Below are 15,506 nucleotides of genomic sequence, written 5' to 3'. Positions count from 1 at the left end.
CAGCTAGAAATCATTTTCTTCACTTTTTTAAAAACAGTTTTGTACCTCTTACTCTAATTTTCAGCATTTAAGGTGAAATCCTGGCCCTACTGAAGTCAATGGCATAACTTCTATTGATGTCAATGGGGGTAGGATTACACCCTTAAACTTCAGAAACATAGACTTGTCCACCTACGCATGTTAAGATCAGCTCAAACCCTTGCATAGGGAAATGGAGTTTACTTCTGTTTGTTTTATCGCTATCAATTTGAAATGCACTCTTTAGCACATTTGGCAGTAAATATAGCTGCCTGAAAGAAAAAGTCAGGTTATCCGAACAAATCACATTCATCTGTTATTTGTGTTTCAGTGGTTGTGTGTGTGTTTGTGCACGCACTGTGCTTAGAAATTAACTACTTCCCCTCTGTTGTTATAAGCAAGTTATTGTTGGAGTTTTGTCCCTCCTTTGCACAATCCATTACCAGATAGTTTCATACTATTATATCATTATGTCAGTCACTTACCCACATCAACTCCAGACCCCTTACAAAGTTATAACATCTGCATATTGAGCTTTGGAATATGCCTGGCTATTTTATGTGCTTTTGAAAAGTTGTGTTTCCGTTTAAACAACGTGGGGGTGAAATCAGACAATGCTAAAAACCAATCTGGAGGGAAAAAAAGAAAGACAAACCTAAATACCCTTTTAAAGCATCATCTTCAGAATGAGGTTTCAGGTTTCGCCATTAAACTGAAGTTTGAGAGCACTAGAAGTCTGTGAAATTTCCAGGACTTTTCAATATGATCCATTGGAATGAATTGTATTATAACTGCTTATTCAGTCTCCGTTCCGCTCCTGCCCCAACACAGTACTTCACTCAGATTACTAGCCTTACACAAATGTAAAAAATGTGGAAGTTTAAAGTGTAGGATCCTTGGGACATGGCAATGGAGACCTACTCCTGCTTCTCACTGACTCCAGTGTGAGTAGGCTTAGGCTCCACAGGTGAAATCCTGGCCCCACTGAAGACAATGGCAAAACTCCCATTGACTTCAATGGGGCCTCATGTCTTTATTATCTCTGTAAATTGCTATGAACATCTATGACACATACAATAGTAATTCTCCTAATAAAAAGCCAGGTTGCTTCATCTGCATGTTCCACTGGCATCAAAGAACCTAGATCATATCCCTGTATCAAAACTTCTAAAATTAAAGAGTAACAAGCATACAAATAAATGTTTTTCATCATTAAAATAATAGGATTTTCTCCCCCAAAGTTTTATTGTACTGCACACATATGTCCAGCAACTTGTGGTGACAGATGGGTTCTACTACAACTGAAACTGAATTTCTGATTCCAAATAAGATGGTTCCCATCTAGTTCTTCCTTATTATCTTCAGTGCTTTTAATCAATTAACTCTATATGTGGGTGGCTTTTCTTTATAACCAAATATTTATTTCCTATAGAGCCACTCACTCCTTATTGTTTGTTCAACAGACAAGTATCTTATCTTCCTGGACTATTTTTCAAAGTACACATTATTTTATTTAAAATATTAATATTACTTTGTTTATTGTACACGTCTGGTAAAACAGGTTTCCACTCACTTCACTTCAGCTTTTTTCTCCAGGTTTTATACATTCATAGTCAACTAGATTTAGACCTTCTTCTAAAAAAAATTGTGAGTCACAAATATTAAATACTTAATTTGAACTGGCAGAAAGAGTGGCTACCAGAATTCTACAGAAGTCTGTTAGCTAATTTATTTCTGCATGTGCATATTGAAGGAAACAGCAGAAATAATACTTTACAATTTGATGAACAACATATGACACAAAACCTCTAAACTCACAAAAATAGGTTACAAACTTAGAAAAATATCCATCCTATACAATTTCTTGCCCCCGGCAAACACAAAGGAAATCTACGTGTTCCTTATTTTAATTGATACATAACTGTTTAAAGTAATGCTTGATACAAACATACTAGATTAACAAAGGTTTCAGAGTAGCAGCCGTGTTAGTCTGTATCCGCAAAAAGAAGAACAGGACTACTTGTGGCACCTTAGAGACTAACAAATTTATTAGAGCATAAGCTTTCGTGGACTACAGCCCACTTCTTCGGATGCATAGATTAACAAAGAAAATAACCACTAATGTACTTTAAAAACTGAAATGAAATTCATGTGATAAAAAGGGGTGTTTCCTGTACAGAAGCTAGATGTTAAAACACAGTGGGCCCTATTATGCCATGCCCATCTGTTTTTAGGTAGAATCCCTCACAGATTGCCAAGCAAATACAGTACTGCTTAAAAATTGTTGGTATGATAATGGCTTCTAATGATTTAACAATATTTTTTCATGTATAAAATGTGATATGACTCTCCATTTTACCACATGTAAAGAGGAGCCTGCAAGCCTGACTCAAGCTGGAAAAAAGAAAAGCAGGAGAGAGAAAATGGCACTTTTATTTCCCAATGTCTATAACTTTATCCCATTGTTAGGTGCATGCTCATATATTATTTCTAAAATTCACTAAAAAACAACCATCCAGTACAGTAGCGAATGGGTAAAGGATTCCGTTTCTGATATTTGCAATAAGAAAATACTGCAGAGCTTTAAAATACTCTCTAATTTCAAGGAAATGAGTGACATTGTTGGAAAGCATTAAACTGGTTGCAGAGTGAAGACTGCCTCTATGGGAGAGTCAAGAATTTATTTCTGCAGTTCAATTTTTTCATCCAAAGGACTGTACCATATTTATTTCTTTGTTACTACTGCCTGCTCGCTCTTGCCAGTATAAGCTACACAAACCAAAGTATAATATGCCAACTATAAAAAAAATACCCTTTTTTTTTCTCTTCAGAGAAGATACAGCTTAATCTCCAGATACAATGCCTGGGATGGTGCACCTCTTAGCACCACAGACTGTGACATTTTCCATTCCCACAGAGTTAACAACCTTCTGCCTACAACCGCATACACCAAACGTGGTATAGATAGGTTGGATGTTATAAATTATTCTCATAAAACAGCCATTCATTTTGCCTCCCTGGGGACTGCACCCAATGTGAGGATTAGACAAGTTCAGTTAGCATCCACATATACAATCTCAGGCCCTAGTAAACTCTAGACAACCTTATAAGGAAACTGATAGTAATTGCTATACATTTTGCTGAACTATTTAGTGTTTGCCTCATGCAAGCCACCTTTGAGAAGGTTACCAATTCATGTAAGTTCTTATAAACTATCTAATCTCCTAATGCCAATGGGTTTCTTCTCTGTGTACAAAGAATTTGCCTAGTCTAAATACTGTAGACATGTATAGTATATACTGTATGTGACTGTCTGATTTTCTCCACAATATTAGAGGAAGATCCTCAGGCACTTTTATCACTGGTCCACAATAGGACTATTTTTATTGTGTATGTTAAAGCCATCCCTCCTCTCTTGCGCTTAGCTGCTGACACTTTGGGGAATGTCAGTTGTAGTTATAAGCTTCCTGTGGTGCTGTTTTAGCTCTAGGAAGCCTGGATGTCTTGACAACAGTCTTAATATATATTGGAAAGGAAAAGGATGAGCTAATGGAGGGAAAATGACAACATGAAGATGAGGGAAGAGAAGAAGGAACATAATAACGGAATGAAGAAGAAGAGATGAGGTAGTAAAAAGAAGTATAGAAAAAAATAGAGGACAGATATGTAGAAGTTAAAGGTAATGGGAGAAGGAAAACTAGATAGAGAATTTATTATGAAACATACGGTTGCACCGTCAATTTCTCCCGTTAACTCAGGTGACATTCTCATCACTTTCCTTTTGAAAGTGTGTGTATAAGGGAGAGAAGTAAAAAAGGACATGTACAAGAAGTACTCAACAACTGAACACTGAATTTCTAGACTCCAAGCGACCAGAAATCTGTATGCCAAAAAAATCAAGGGCACCTTCTGAAAATGCATTTATCTCTGACATCAACATCAAGGGAGCCAATAGTAGTGTGAAAGAGCAATATTTTAAAATTTAATAACAAGACAAATGAAAAATATAACAAATCACCTAGTCTATGTGAGGTATACAGCTTGCCCAGACAGGGGAAACATTTGGTGCAAGTTACTCAACCTTTATTTTTATTCCTTTTAAGGATTTTGTGGGGGGAAATGTACTCTGTTTCCCAGGGACTGTGGAGCATTACTAAAGAGACAATGAGGTTTTGTTTTTTTAACTTTATCTTGTACACACTGCATTTGAATTTTATCACCTTTCATAATCACTTTCTGATGCCTGATAATACCCCCTTTAACCTTTGTTACTCAATTACCGAACAAGTTATCTCATTGTTACTCTTTTTTTGAAGGAAGAGTTGAGACTCTTTTCATGCTGATAAGAGACATATAAGTATTCAATGCCAGCAAACATTTAGTAGTAAAGTGTCTTGAGCAAACTATCAGAGTCTAAAGGTAGGAAGTTGAGATAAGGTTTCTGCTGCCTTAACCCTTTCCTCGACCCAACAGAACAGAAAGAAATGAGACAGACATTCTTTTTTAAAAAATGAAATAGAAATAGTCTTATAAAGAATGGTATTAAAACGTTTTATAAAGCAGAAAAATAAATCAAATGACTAGAAATGGAATACTTACCCATTTTCTGGGCCGGCCTCTGGGTCGTTTTTCTCCAGTGGCTTCTGCTTTCTGTAAAGTGAAAAAACAACATATTTGATAAGCCAACATTATTTAGCAGTGCTGGTAACTGGGAACATATTTCTTGTAATATTATCCATAATTATGTATCTACTGATTAGATGGGTGGCATTAAGTCTCTGTCTCTCTCTCCCCTATGGCTTGAATCTTGACTGCATTCCTTTTTCTAATATTTCATAGCATAGACTTAAAGATATTAAAATCCCCTCTTGTGGGGTAAAAAGAATACAGTTTGTTTCAAGCAGGAAGGAAACTTTTTTAAAACTGATGGACTATTCGCAATGGTCTGCCTGTTTTTTCTCTTTGTTCAGAAAGCAAACCAGCATGTTTGACAAAGAATATCATCTTGAACATGTGTGTATTTCTACTTAGTGATACTTTCCTGATTCTGAGTAACATTTTCCTTTTCAGGTGCAAACACGTCCTTTAAACTCTGAACACACTTTTCACCATTCCAAAATATGTCTTCATTTCAAGGGTTGAAGAAAATTCAACAGTAGGTGCCCTAGAAATGGCACCTGATATGTAAGCATGGCCTAGCAATTAGTGCAAGGAGCTCAAACAGAGAAAACACCAATTCCATTCAGGACTCTGTCATTAGTTTGCTTGGCGACTGTGGGATATACTTACCCACTTTTGTAATGAACTTTGAAATCCTTGGATGAAAAATTACATATAAAATGTTATTTACAGACAAAGTATGTCCACCATATATATGTCAATATTTGATTAATAATAATGGTAGTTAGGTAGGTGAACTACAGGTGAAATCCTTGCCACACTCAAGTCAATGGCAAAACTCCCTTCTATGGGGCCAGAATTTCACCCTATGTGCATAATCATTCCTTAGAATCAAGGGTTTTTTGTATGCCTGGTACATTATACGTGTTTTCCTATATTGCTTCTTCAAAGGAGTGTGTGTATTTGACTTTCCCCTCAGGAGTCAATTGTCTCATTACATAAATCACTTATTGGCATATCTCTGTAAAATGTGTGTAATGCCTTGTCATGTAAAATGAATCCCACAAGAAGAGCCGGAAAAGTACTGGGGCCAATCCCTATAAACCCTACACTATAAATGCAGCGAAATGACCTTGAAATAAAACTAACCAAGAAGAAACGTGTGAAAAATAAAATTCACATTCCTAAAGGGCAAAATTATCACTTAGACTTGTTAAAAGAGTAAACTTGCTCTTTAACAGTTTATACCAGTGTTACATGTAAGGTGAAACCCTCTTATGAGAATACTTTTTAAAGAAGTACATTTGCTGTATTCTTTAGCTATTTAAAAGGTTTTTGTTTCCCTTCAAACCCTTCATTATTATGTCCTTATAAGCTGGACAGCGCAAATAGAGATTAATTATAGTGTATGATGTCCAATAGACACATAGTTATTGTTTGAACTATCTGAGGCATTAATTTTTAAGAATGGATCAGTTTTAAATGTTCTAAATCAACACTTGACATCTTAGTAAAGGAGCAACAATCCCCCTCCTTTTTTTAAGGTTTTACTACTCTTAAAACTAAGATCATGCTGCCAGTGTCCTTAAAAAAATGAACATGAACTTTTTTAGATCGACAGCAAACCTGGTCTTGAAATCAAACTTAAAAAAACCCAGTAAGTTGACCTAGCCCAGTGGTTCTCAAACTTTTATATTGGCAACCCCTTTCACATAGCAAGCCTCAGAGTGTGACACCCTCCCCCCCATAAATTAAAAACACTTTTAAATATATTTAACACCCTTAGAAATGCTGGCGGCAAAACGGGGTTTGGATTGGAGGCTGACAACTTGTAACCCCCCTGAGGAGTTCCGACTCCCAGGCTTGGTCTACACTACCCCCCCCAATTCGAACTAAGGTACGCAACTTCAGCTACGTGAATAACGTAGCTGAAGTCGAAGTACCTTAGTTCGAACTTACCTTGGTCCACACGCGGCAGGCAGGCTCCCCCGTCGACTCCGCGGTACTCCTCTCGCCGAGCTGGAGTACCGCAGTCGACGGCAAGCACTTCCGGGTTCGACTTATCGCGTCCAGACTAGACGCGATAAGTCGAACCCAGAACTTCGATTTCCAGCCGTCGAACTAGCTGGTAAGTGTAGCCAAGGCCCCAGTTTGAGAACCCCTGGGGGTGACTCTGAAATACGCTTCAGGTTTTAAGACACTTAGGCTTTGTCTACACTGGCAACTGAAAGACAAAACTTTTGTCATTCAGAGGTGTTAAAAAAACACACACCCTCCCCTGAAAGGCAAAAGTTTTGTCAAGTGCTCCTGCCGACAGCGCTAATGCTGCTCGTTGTAGGTGGAAGTTTTCTGTCGGCAGGAGCACTCGACAAACAAACAGCAGCTACACTGCACTACACTGCGTGCCTTTTAGTGGCACAGCTGTAGCAGCACAGCCATATCGCTAAAAGCTGTGTAGTGTAGACAAAGCCTTAGAGCTTGTATACATGGGGACATCTGGGAAAGTTAATACAAATTAACTAAAGGTGTGGATTTGAAGTTACACCACTTAAATCCGCATTGCAATGGAACACCCTCATTTAGTCAGAATTAGAGTGGCCTTAATTTGGTTCAGTTTAGTTCATTTATAAAGTGAGTAAAAATAAACTGAATTAAGGCCGTTTATTTCTGAATAGCAGTCTCCACACAGGGATTTAAATGGTTGAACTCAGTGGTTCTCAAACTTTTGTATTGGTGACCCCTTTCACATAACAAGCCTCTGAGTGTGACCCCCTATTATAAATTAAAAACACTTTTAAATATATTTAACACCATTATAAATGCTGGAGGCAAAGGGGGTTTGGGTTGGAGTCTGACAGCTCGCAACCCCCCCCCCATGTAATAATCTCGCGACCCCCTGAGGGGTCCCGACTCCCAGTTTGAGAACCCCTGACCTAGACTATATAAAGTAGCTTGACTGGAAAGAGTACATGCAGATTTCTTTGAATAATCAATCTTCATTTCCAGTCCTAAACTTCATGCAGTGTGGCTGAGAGCTGTTAACAATGTTTCACCCCAGAGATGGCTACATTCAGTAGTGGATAGTGTTCCCTGTGTATAGTTTGTATATCAGTTTGTAAAGTGCTTCAGGACCCTTTGGAATGAAAGGCACTATGTTAGTGATGTATATAATTTCCACCTCATGTCAGAAGAAAAACATTTCTATAGTTCTTATCCAAACCAAATCTTTCCCAGAGGTGAGCTGGGCAAACAGAAGTGCATTCCAGTTCATTATGTTTTGGTACAGAGAGATGCTGTAAGCAAACAGGAAGGTTTCCATAGACTAAACTGCAGAAGATGAATGACAAGGACTTCCGTAATGGACATTTTATCTCTACTCTAAAAGGCAAAGACAAAACACTTCTTGAACAAACAAGAAGGAAAATAATGGTCAAAAGATGATAGTAAAGACAAGGAATCTAGGAAACATAGTTCCAGTTTTTCACTGGGATATTTAATTATTATTAATATTAATATTTTGACAAATATAGCACAAGTTTACTTTGGGAGCACAATATTGTCACAATATAAATACCTGGAGTCATGACTAGTTATTTAGCAGTGATCCTGTCAAATAAATAAAATTGTGTGGAAAAATGTAAAATTTTATTAACAAGAAGTTAAACACATCAACCCAACAGCACTATTTTGCCTTTTTAATAGATATTTAGAGCAATTTAATCTAATTACTCTGCTAACTGTTTGCTTTTATTACACTGTTGTGTCTTGAGTGAGGGACAAATCCAGAGAGAGCACCAAACCTCCTAAGCATAACAAACAGTATTATTTAGGCGGCAGCTTGCAAGTGATCTCAGCTATCCACTGCAGTTTATACCTGCTTAATCAAAGGAAGCTGTTTCTTTTTAATCCTCTGATGCAATGTAGAGTAAGGTGTGTTGTGTTGGGTTATATCTCAGCACATGACACAACATGCTGAGACATGACTTTGCTCTATATAACATAACACAACAACATTTAACACTGAACATAAAACAGAGGAGGGCTGAGCAAGGAGCGGGAAGATTAGCATATATGCAGTTTAAGGGTGTTTTTCTTTTTTTAAAATTAACACATTTTCATGTGCAATATTATAAGCAATGAATTGCTGTGATAAAACATTTTGGGAGTGGAACTGAATTAAGTAGCTTTTTGAGCACAAAATATGTCTGAAAAAATGGTATTTTTCATGCTATCACAACTGCCATTTCAATCTTTTTTCATATTAAAGGCAGTTAACAGTCAATGGAAAGGTCTGCAATTCATCTAAGCTTCAGTAGCACAAGGCGACTTGAAGCTGCTTCATAACCTCACACTGTCCTGGGCTTGCAAAAATGGAGTCTGACTTTCCCACCACCAGCGCGTCCTTGGTGCATGGGTGGGCAATGCCAACCAGAAACTGAAACTGTGCAGTTGAAGGCAATTAACAGGACAAGATGAGTGTAAATAATTGAATGGATATAAAGTGTTCTTTGGGCATCCATATATTGTCAAGCACAAACCCAAATGCAACAGAATCCATATCTTGTATACTCTATCTGTTTTGCAAAATGATCTGTTGAGATGTCAAGATAAAATGTGTCAGAGGCATAGGTCAGCTGGAGTAATTGATAGCTCTCTCAACAAAGATCACTATTGTCGAACCTAGTCAAGAGAACTTGCACAATGAAGTGTCCCTCTACTGAAGTCACTTCGTTAAAAACAATAATAAAAGGACTCTGAGGTACTGAACAGACATAATCTTGTTATAGCTTCCATGTCATATTTACCCAGTTTATCGCTAAACAGGGTGTCCTGCCTGACACATCTTACTGAAAACATCTCAGTGGCTATAGTCTCCATGTTTTAGGTGCAATGGCCACTGGTACATCACATAGAATCATAGAAATACAGGGCTGGAGGGGACCTGAAGAAATCATCAAGTCCAATCCCCTGCACTGAGGCAAGACCAAGTAAACCTAGACCATCCTGGACAGGTGTTTGTCTAACCTGTCCTTAACAACCTCCAGTGATGCGGATTCCACAGACTCCCTGGGAAGGCTACTCCAGAGCTTAACTACCCTTACAGTTAGAAAGTTTTCCTAACATCTAATCTAAATCTCCCTTGCTCCAGATTAAGCCCATTACTTCTTGTCCTACCTTTAGTGGACATGAAGAACAATTGATCACAGTTCTCTTTACAACAGCCCTTAATATATTTGAAGATTGTTAACAGGTTCCCCCTCCCCCTCCAGTCTTCTGTTCTCAAGGCCAGTTTTTTTAACCTTTCCTCATAGGTCAACTAGATTTTCATCAACCAACGTAGGGTGAAATTGTGGCCCCAAAGAAGTCAGTGGCAAAACTCTCACTGATTTCAACAGGGCCAGGATTTCACCTGACTATTTAACTTAGAGACACAAACCTCTCTTCATAGAAGGCATATAACAAAGTGTAGATACAAACAGTACCACTAACTTTTGTTTGCAAAGTGTGCATTTCCCAACTCATGCGTTTTTGAGTTATTTAATTTCATTCTAATGAAAAACAAATGACTCTATTTCAGTTGAGCCGGACCTAAACTTTTAAATTGAAGGTGAATTTGACATAAGAGCACTTCTTGGGATTCATTTCTGAAGTTTTCTATTATGGCACATAGTAACTATTTCTATTGTTTTACTCCAAAAGCGTGTTTTTTCATTCCAAATATGGGAAATTTTATCACGCACAAATATAGGAGCTAAACAAAGAAAAGCCCTGAATGCATAAGGGAAATGGAGATGTACTGGTAACAGTGCTACCTCAGTCTAACAAATAAAACATAGGTATGGAGCAACCATAAAGATAATAGAGGGATGTCAATATGTTGTTCTTTTTGCAAAGTCAAACAGATAAACCTTAGAAAAGAGAATACCTCCATTTTTGGTTTAAATCAATGACAGCAGGACTTGTTCAGAGACATAAGCTCCAATGATAGAGTAATTCTAAACACTCTAGTACAACGTGATTAGAGTCCTTTTATGTCTGTCTCCTACTTGTCATCTGTTAACAAGTTATTCGCATTCACTGTTTGTGGAAAATTAAAGTGACTGAGAGGTTGGGGTGTTTTTTTGTAAAATGCAGGTTTACCTTATGTATTCATCTAATAAATACATGTAATAAATATGTATAAGCTTGGTAGAATTCTATTTTTATATAATTTTGACTGATATTGGTTTGTTTCTAAGCCTTTTTTATTTTCATCTATTTAAATTTTCACTGTTGCACAAAATCATGGGTTTTAAGCATTTTTTAAAAAATTGTATCAATTTAAATTTTCACAGTTGTAGGAAAATATGAGAGGGTCAGACAATAATTATTTAATGACAGCAGACACTGAGATTAAAAAAGATAAAGCTTTATAACCGATCAAACATAAATTGTGATCACATCAAATTATGCAAAGTAAATATCCTTAAATCAAACTCCAGTTATCACACAGCATTTTTCTTACTTTGCTTATATGTAAATTTTTATTATTATTGATGGAAATATTTTTCATTGATTTGTGTGTGAACAGTGAAATCAACGTTCACCAACAAACATTTACAGATAAAAATCTATCTTTCCAAGCCTAGATATGTATTATATGCAAGTCAGTTTTTATGTGTGTATTACCTGACATTAGAGTAATTGCTACATTATTAGCTGTCCAATTGGTCTTGCAACATTCTGCATGCATTGTCAAGTTTCACATTGCTAATTTCCTAACAAGCACAGTTTGTTTTCAAATGCCCCAAGGCCAGTTTACTAAGTCCAAACACAAGCTCTGCAAGTAAAAAAAAAAAAAAAAAAACCATACACCAAGAAATTTTAAATAGACCACAGAATCATGATCACAGGGAAAATGGTGCCTCAACTGATTTAAGGGTATTTACTTTTTAAAGTATAACAAAACAAAGCTCCAATACTTGTCTGAGTATTTTTAGCTCTCTGCCAGTTTGTGTAATACATTTTTAATTGTTATGTGTAATGGTTTGCAAGAGAACACCCGATCAATTAATCATGAGTGCCTTCTCACGTCCGCTCTGTGGGTTCTAGTGGTGTACGTTTATCTTACATGTTGTGAACACTATGGTACATTTCAATGAACTCACTTTGAAAACCATAGGCCACACACTATTCTATAGAAATTCCAGCAATTTTCAACTTCATGTAGAGCAACCAAGTTTACATGTATAGGGTCTTAGCAAAGTTAACAAGCAAGGCTTTGAGAGTTGGAAAAGGATATAGAGCCCGTTCAATTAATATATATTAATATATATGTCAGAAAATTACAACTGTAATTCATTATTTTAAAAAGTGATACCAACAACAACTGAACCATGAGTTTTTGTTTGTTTTTAAACGAGCAAACTTTTCAATTCATGTTTACTATAAGGAGATTTATCATAAAAGAAATTGTATAAAATAAAAACTTTGAGGTGTCAAATGTGATATTACAACATCTATTTTAAAAAAGAGCAACAAATAGCTAGTTGAAACATGATCCCAAAGCCTTTACTTTATTTATTTATTTACTTATTTTTAAAAGTTCTACAAACTGTTTTACACTTTGGAATATTTACCAAAGACTTGTGCATCTTACCCAAGATACATATTTTAATAACCATTCCATCACAAAAATAAAAAAAACACATCAGACTTATATTTAAGGAAACATCAAAGATTTTTTAATATAAATAAGACGTGTCCCTTGGTCAAATTTTATTACACATAACATTCTGTAGAGTTTGCCTTAGTTACAGTAGTTACTTGGTGAACTCTGAAAATCAAAAAGGTGCTATTAATTTGTTCAGTTCTTAATTCAGACTAAAAAGGAACTACATGCACCAAAATGATCTGAATGTAACTAAACTGCATAATATATAATTTTATATAAGAAAAAAGTCTTTTCTAATTTATGATGATTTTAAATCATTCAGATTTATTAACAGCTTTTAATATTTCTACTAGAAATATCTTTTAAAAATACATTTCGATGAAGAATTACTTTAAAATTTTATTCTTGCTAGAAATCTTCCAACAGTAATATTCAAAACGTTTAATCTTAAATTTCGATTTTCCAAACTAATAAAAATGTATTTTCTCTCTTTTGAAGAATTAATTTTAAACTGTTTAATACTGAATCTGATGTACATTTTTAACTATACAAAGAAAAAAACCTAAATGCCTACACTTATTAGGATAGCAAAGTGGTTTTTGTATATTTTAAATATCTAACCTGAAAAGTACAATTTTTACCAACGTATACGTTTATTGATTGAATATACTGTTTTTTCCCAGCCCAGACACTAAAAAACAATTGGAAATTCAAACACTGTAGGAAAATGTTCCTTCAGCTAATATTCAAAACATTTAAAACAGACATGAAAGAACTTAATATTTATCACTAGTTGCTATGGTAATTTATAACATTGAAAACTATCGAACTTAACATGGTCAGTGCCCACAGGCACAAAGTAAACCACATTTAAAAATTAACCATAATTAGATGAGCCAACAACCATCTTCCAACACACATTTTACCACATAACATAAAACCCACTGATACACTTAAGCATCACAGTTCACTCCCACATTTCATAACCTTTTGTTTTCAACTTAGTACCTGTAAATTAGTGCTAACTGCTGTGGACCCCTCTACAGAACCATTACTCCTGTACTTATTTTCAAAACTACATACTTCTATTTACTTATATTCACCAAAAAAATGTCATATATAAATGTATTATTAGCCTTGTTAGCAAGATATAATGCACAGCATTGGCAAATTTAAATTTAAATTAAGCTAGTTTTTCAGGTTGAACTTGCAATTTAAAATCTATGAACTAAAAGGATTGTCTTCACTGGACTGGTCTGTACGATTGCTAAACTATTCAGAACCACTATGGTATGTATCTGCTAGCAACACCAAATTGTAGGACTGGTTCAAAAGACTAATATTGTTTCAAGAAACAACCTCTTTGAAAGTGATTACTAAACAATACATAGCAGGCTGTTACTGTAACTCACAGTTTACTTTACCATCACAATTTAAAACTGTAAATTTCAAGAAATATTTCTATCAACACATAATTGGATTTACTTCTAATTAGCACATGTTTGACAAAGCACTTAGCTTTAATAGACAGATTTGTTTTGAAGTAGTAATGTAAATAAATGTACAGGCAATGAATTTTCATTTTTGTGCATAGAAGACTATTTAAATCTCAAACTGGGAAAATACTACTACTAATAATAATTAATAATATTGATTTTCTTTCTAGACCACAATACTAGCTGCAGAAGATCTCAATCAATAACTCAAATATGTGATAATATTTCATACTGTATGCACTGTACAAAAAGTAAATTGACCTCATATGTTCTGTGCTAGGGTCTTTCTGCAGCAAATGTTAACTCTGATCTTACAAAGGTAAAATGCAGAAAATATGTGGCCTCCATTATTAAAAATGGTTCAAACCCTACAGTTCAAAGGCTGAATGACTAGAATAATTTGGAAACTAACTGATGAGTGGACAGTAATTGTTAAGAACTCTCTCTCTCTCTCTCTCATAATCTCACCTTCTGAGCTGCTTTAGAGGGACTCTTGTTTTTGCTTCCTCTTGGTCTTCCTCTTGGTCTTTTAGGAGATGGCTCTCCAGTTGGTTCCTAAACACAGGAAAACATGCTATTGTAGCAAGAATCTCCACAAGACACTACCCAAATAGACCTTAAGTATAAACAACAACTGAAGAGCTACCTAAAAACATGAAGTATAAATGAATATGCACAATGTCACAGAATGATACAAAGTTTAAAGTGAAGTAGAGAACTCTAGTTTGCATATTAAAGGGAGACGTCATTTAAATTGTAATTATGTAAGAACATCATGAAAATTTGCATATTCTAACAACAGTAAAACATACCAGAAAACACAAATTGTTAACAGGGATGGCGATTGTGAACTTTGTGGAAAGATGGTTTTTCAAAATTAATTACCCATTTCATTTACGTTTCATCATAAAAGTATAAAACTATGGTATGTAGTTTCTATCACAAACATTTTTTGAAAAAGCTCAATACTGAAAAACGGGAAGTAATCTGCAGTTTTCTCTTAAGGGCACAAATTGATTTTTTTTATTTGCCTTTGTTTTATGAAGTTTGCATTTGTCCAAACTTAATTGTCTTTTGTTAAAATGTAAATGTAAAGATTTCTTTACAACAGATTTTTGGCATGCAATATAGATTTGTGGAAATAAAATATCTGTAATGAAAAAGTTTAACACATCTATACAAGAACAGTGATTATTTTAGCAATTTTCTTAACTGGTCCCTGTGTTTGATAGTAAATAAACCAGTCATTAAAATGGATATGAATGACTAATAGTTCGGATTCCAAATATTTATTCAGTGAATCATAAATACAATAAAACTCGTCTAGTTCTAAATATTGAACATTTCATTCAGATTACAGGATGTGGTAAAACTAATTAAATACAGTTTGTTAACTTAAACCAGCCTAAAACCCTTCAGATTTTAAATTCCCTGGTACATTTAGATAGTCTGGAAAGGAGATTAAATGATATGATTTTCATTTGCGAGCCAGAGCGACATGGTGCACATCTGGATCGAACACGTTTTAGGAGATGCAGTTTTCTTTCTCTCCTAGCCATTCAAATGTTAAAAAAGCCATGCTCAAAACTTGCAGAGCCCAATGCTACTGGTTGGTTTTGTTGCAAGACCACGTTGTCGGAGCTAGGTGTAAAGTGAGTTTGTGGGGTATAAAGCTGAGATCGCAAAGCTGAATAAGTGTCACAGGGCAGAGCGGGAAA

The 15,506-nt window shown here is 35.4% G+C and overlaps 1 protein-coding gene across 2 annotated transcripts in view; it reads right to left on the bottom strand.

The window, feature by feature from the left end:
• HMGA2 (high mobility group AT-hook 2) overlaps positions 1-15,506 on the bottom strand; it is a 184,371-nt gene that overhangs the window by 166,747 nt on the left and 2,118 nt on the right. For both annotated transcript variants that reach the window (XM_034770718.1, XM_034770728.1), the window contains exons 2-3: positions 14,257-14,343; positions 4,618-4,668 (exon numbers count right to left, since the gene is read on the bottom strand). In XM_034770718.1, coding sequence (XP_034626609.1) covers positions 4,618-4,668; positions 14,257-14,343 — 138 coding nt within the window. The remainder of the gene's footprint in view (positions 1-4,617; positions 4,669-14,256; positions 14,344-15,506) is intronic.

Source organism: Trachemys scripta, chromosome 1 (assembly GCF_013100865.1).
Source record: "Trachemys scripta elegans isolate TJP31775 chromosome 1, CAS_Tse_1.0, whole genome shotgun sequence".
NCBI classification, from domain to species: domain Eukaryota; kingdom Metazoa; phylum Chordata; order Testudines; family Emydidae; genus Trachemys; species Trachemys scripta.
The sequence above is the reverse complement of the archived record's forward strand: the minus strand, read 5'-3'. Positions and strand labels throughout refer to the sequence as shown.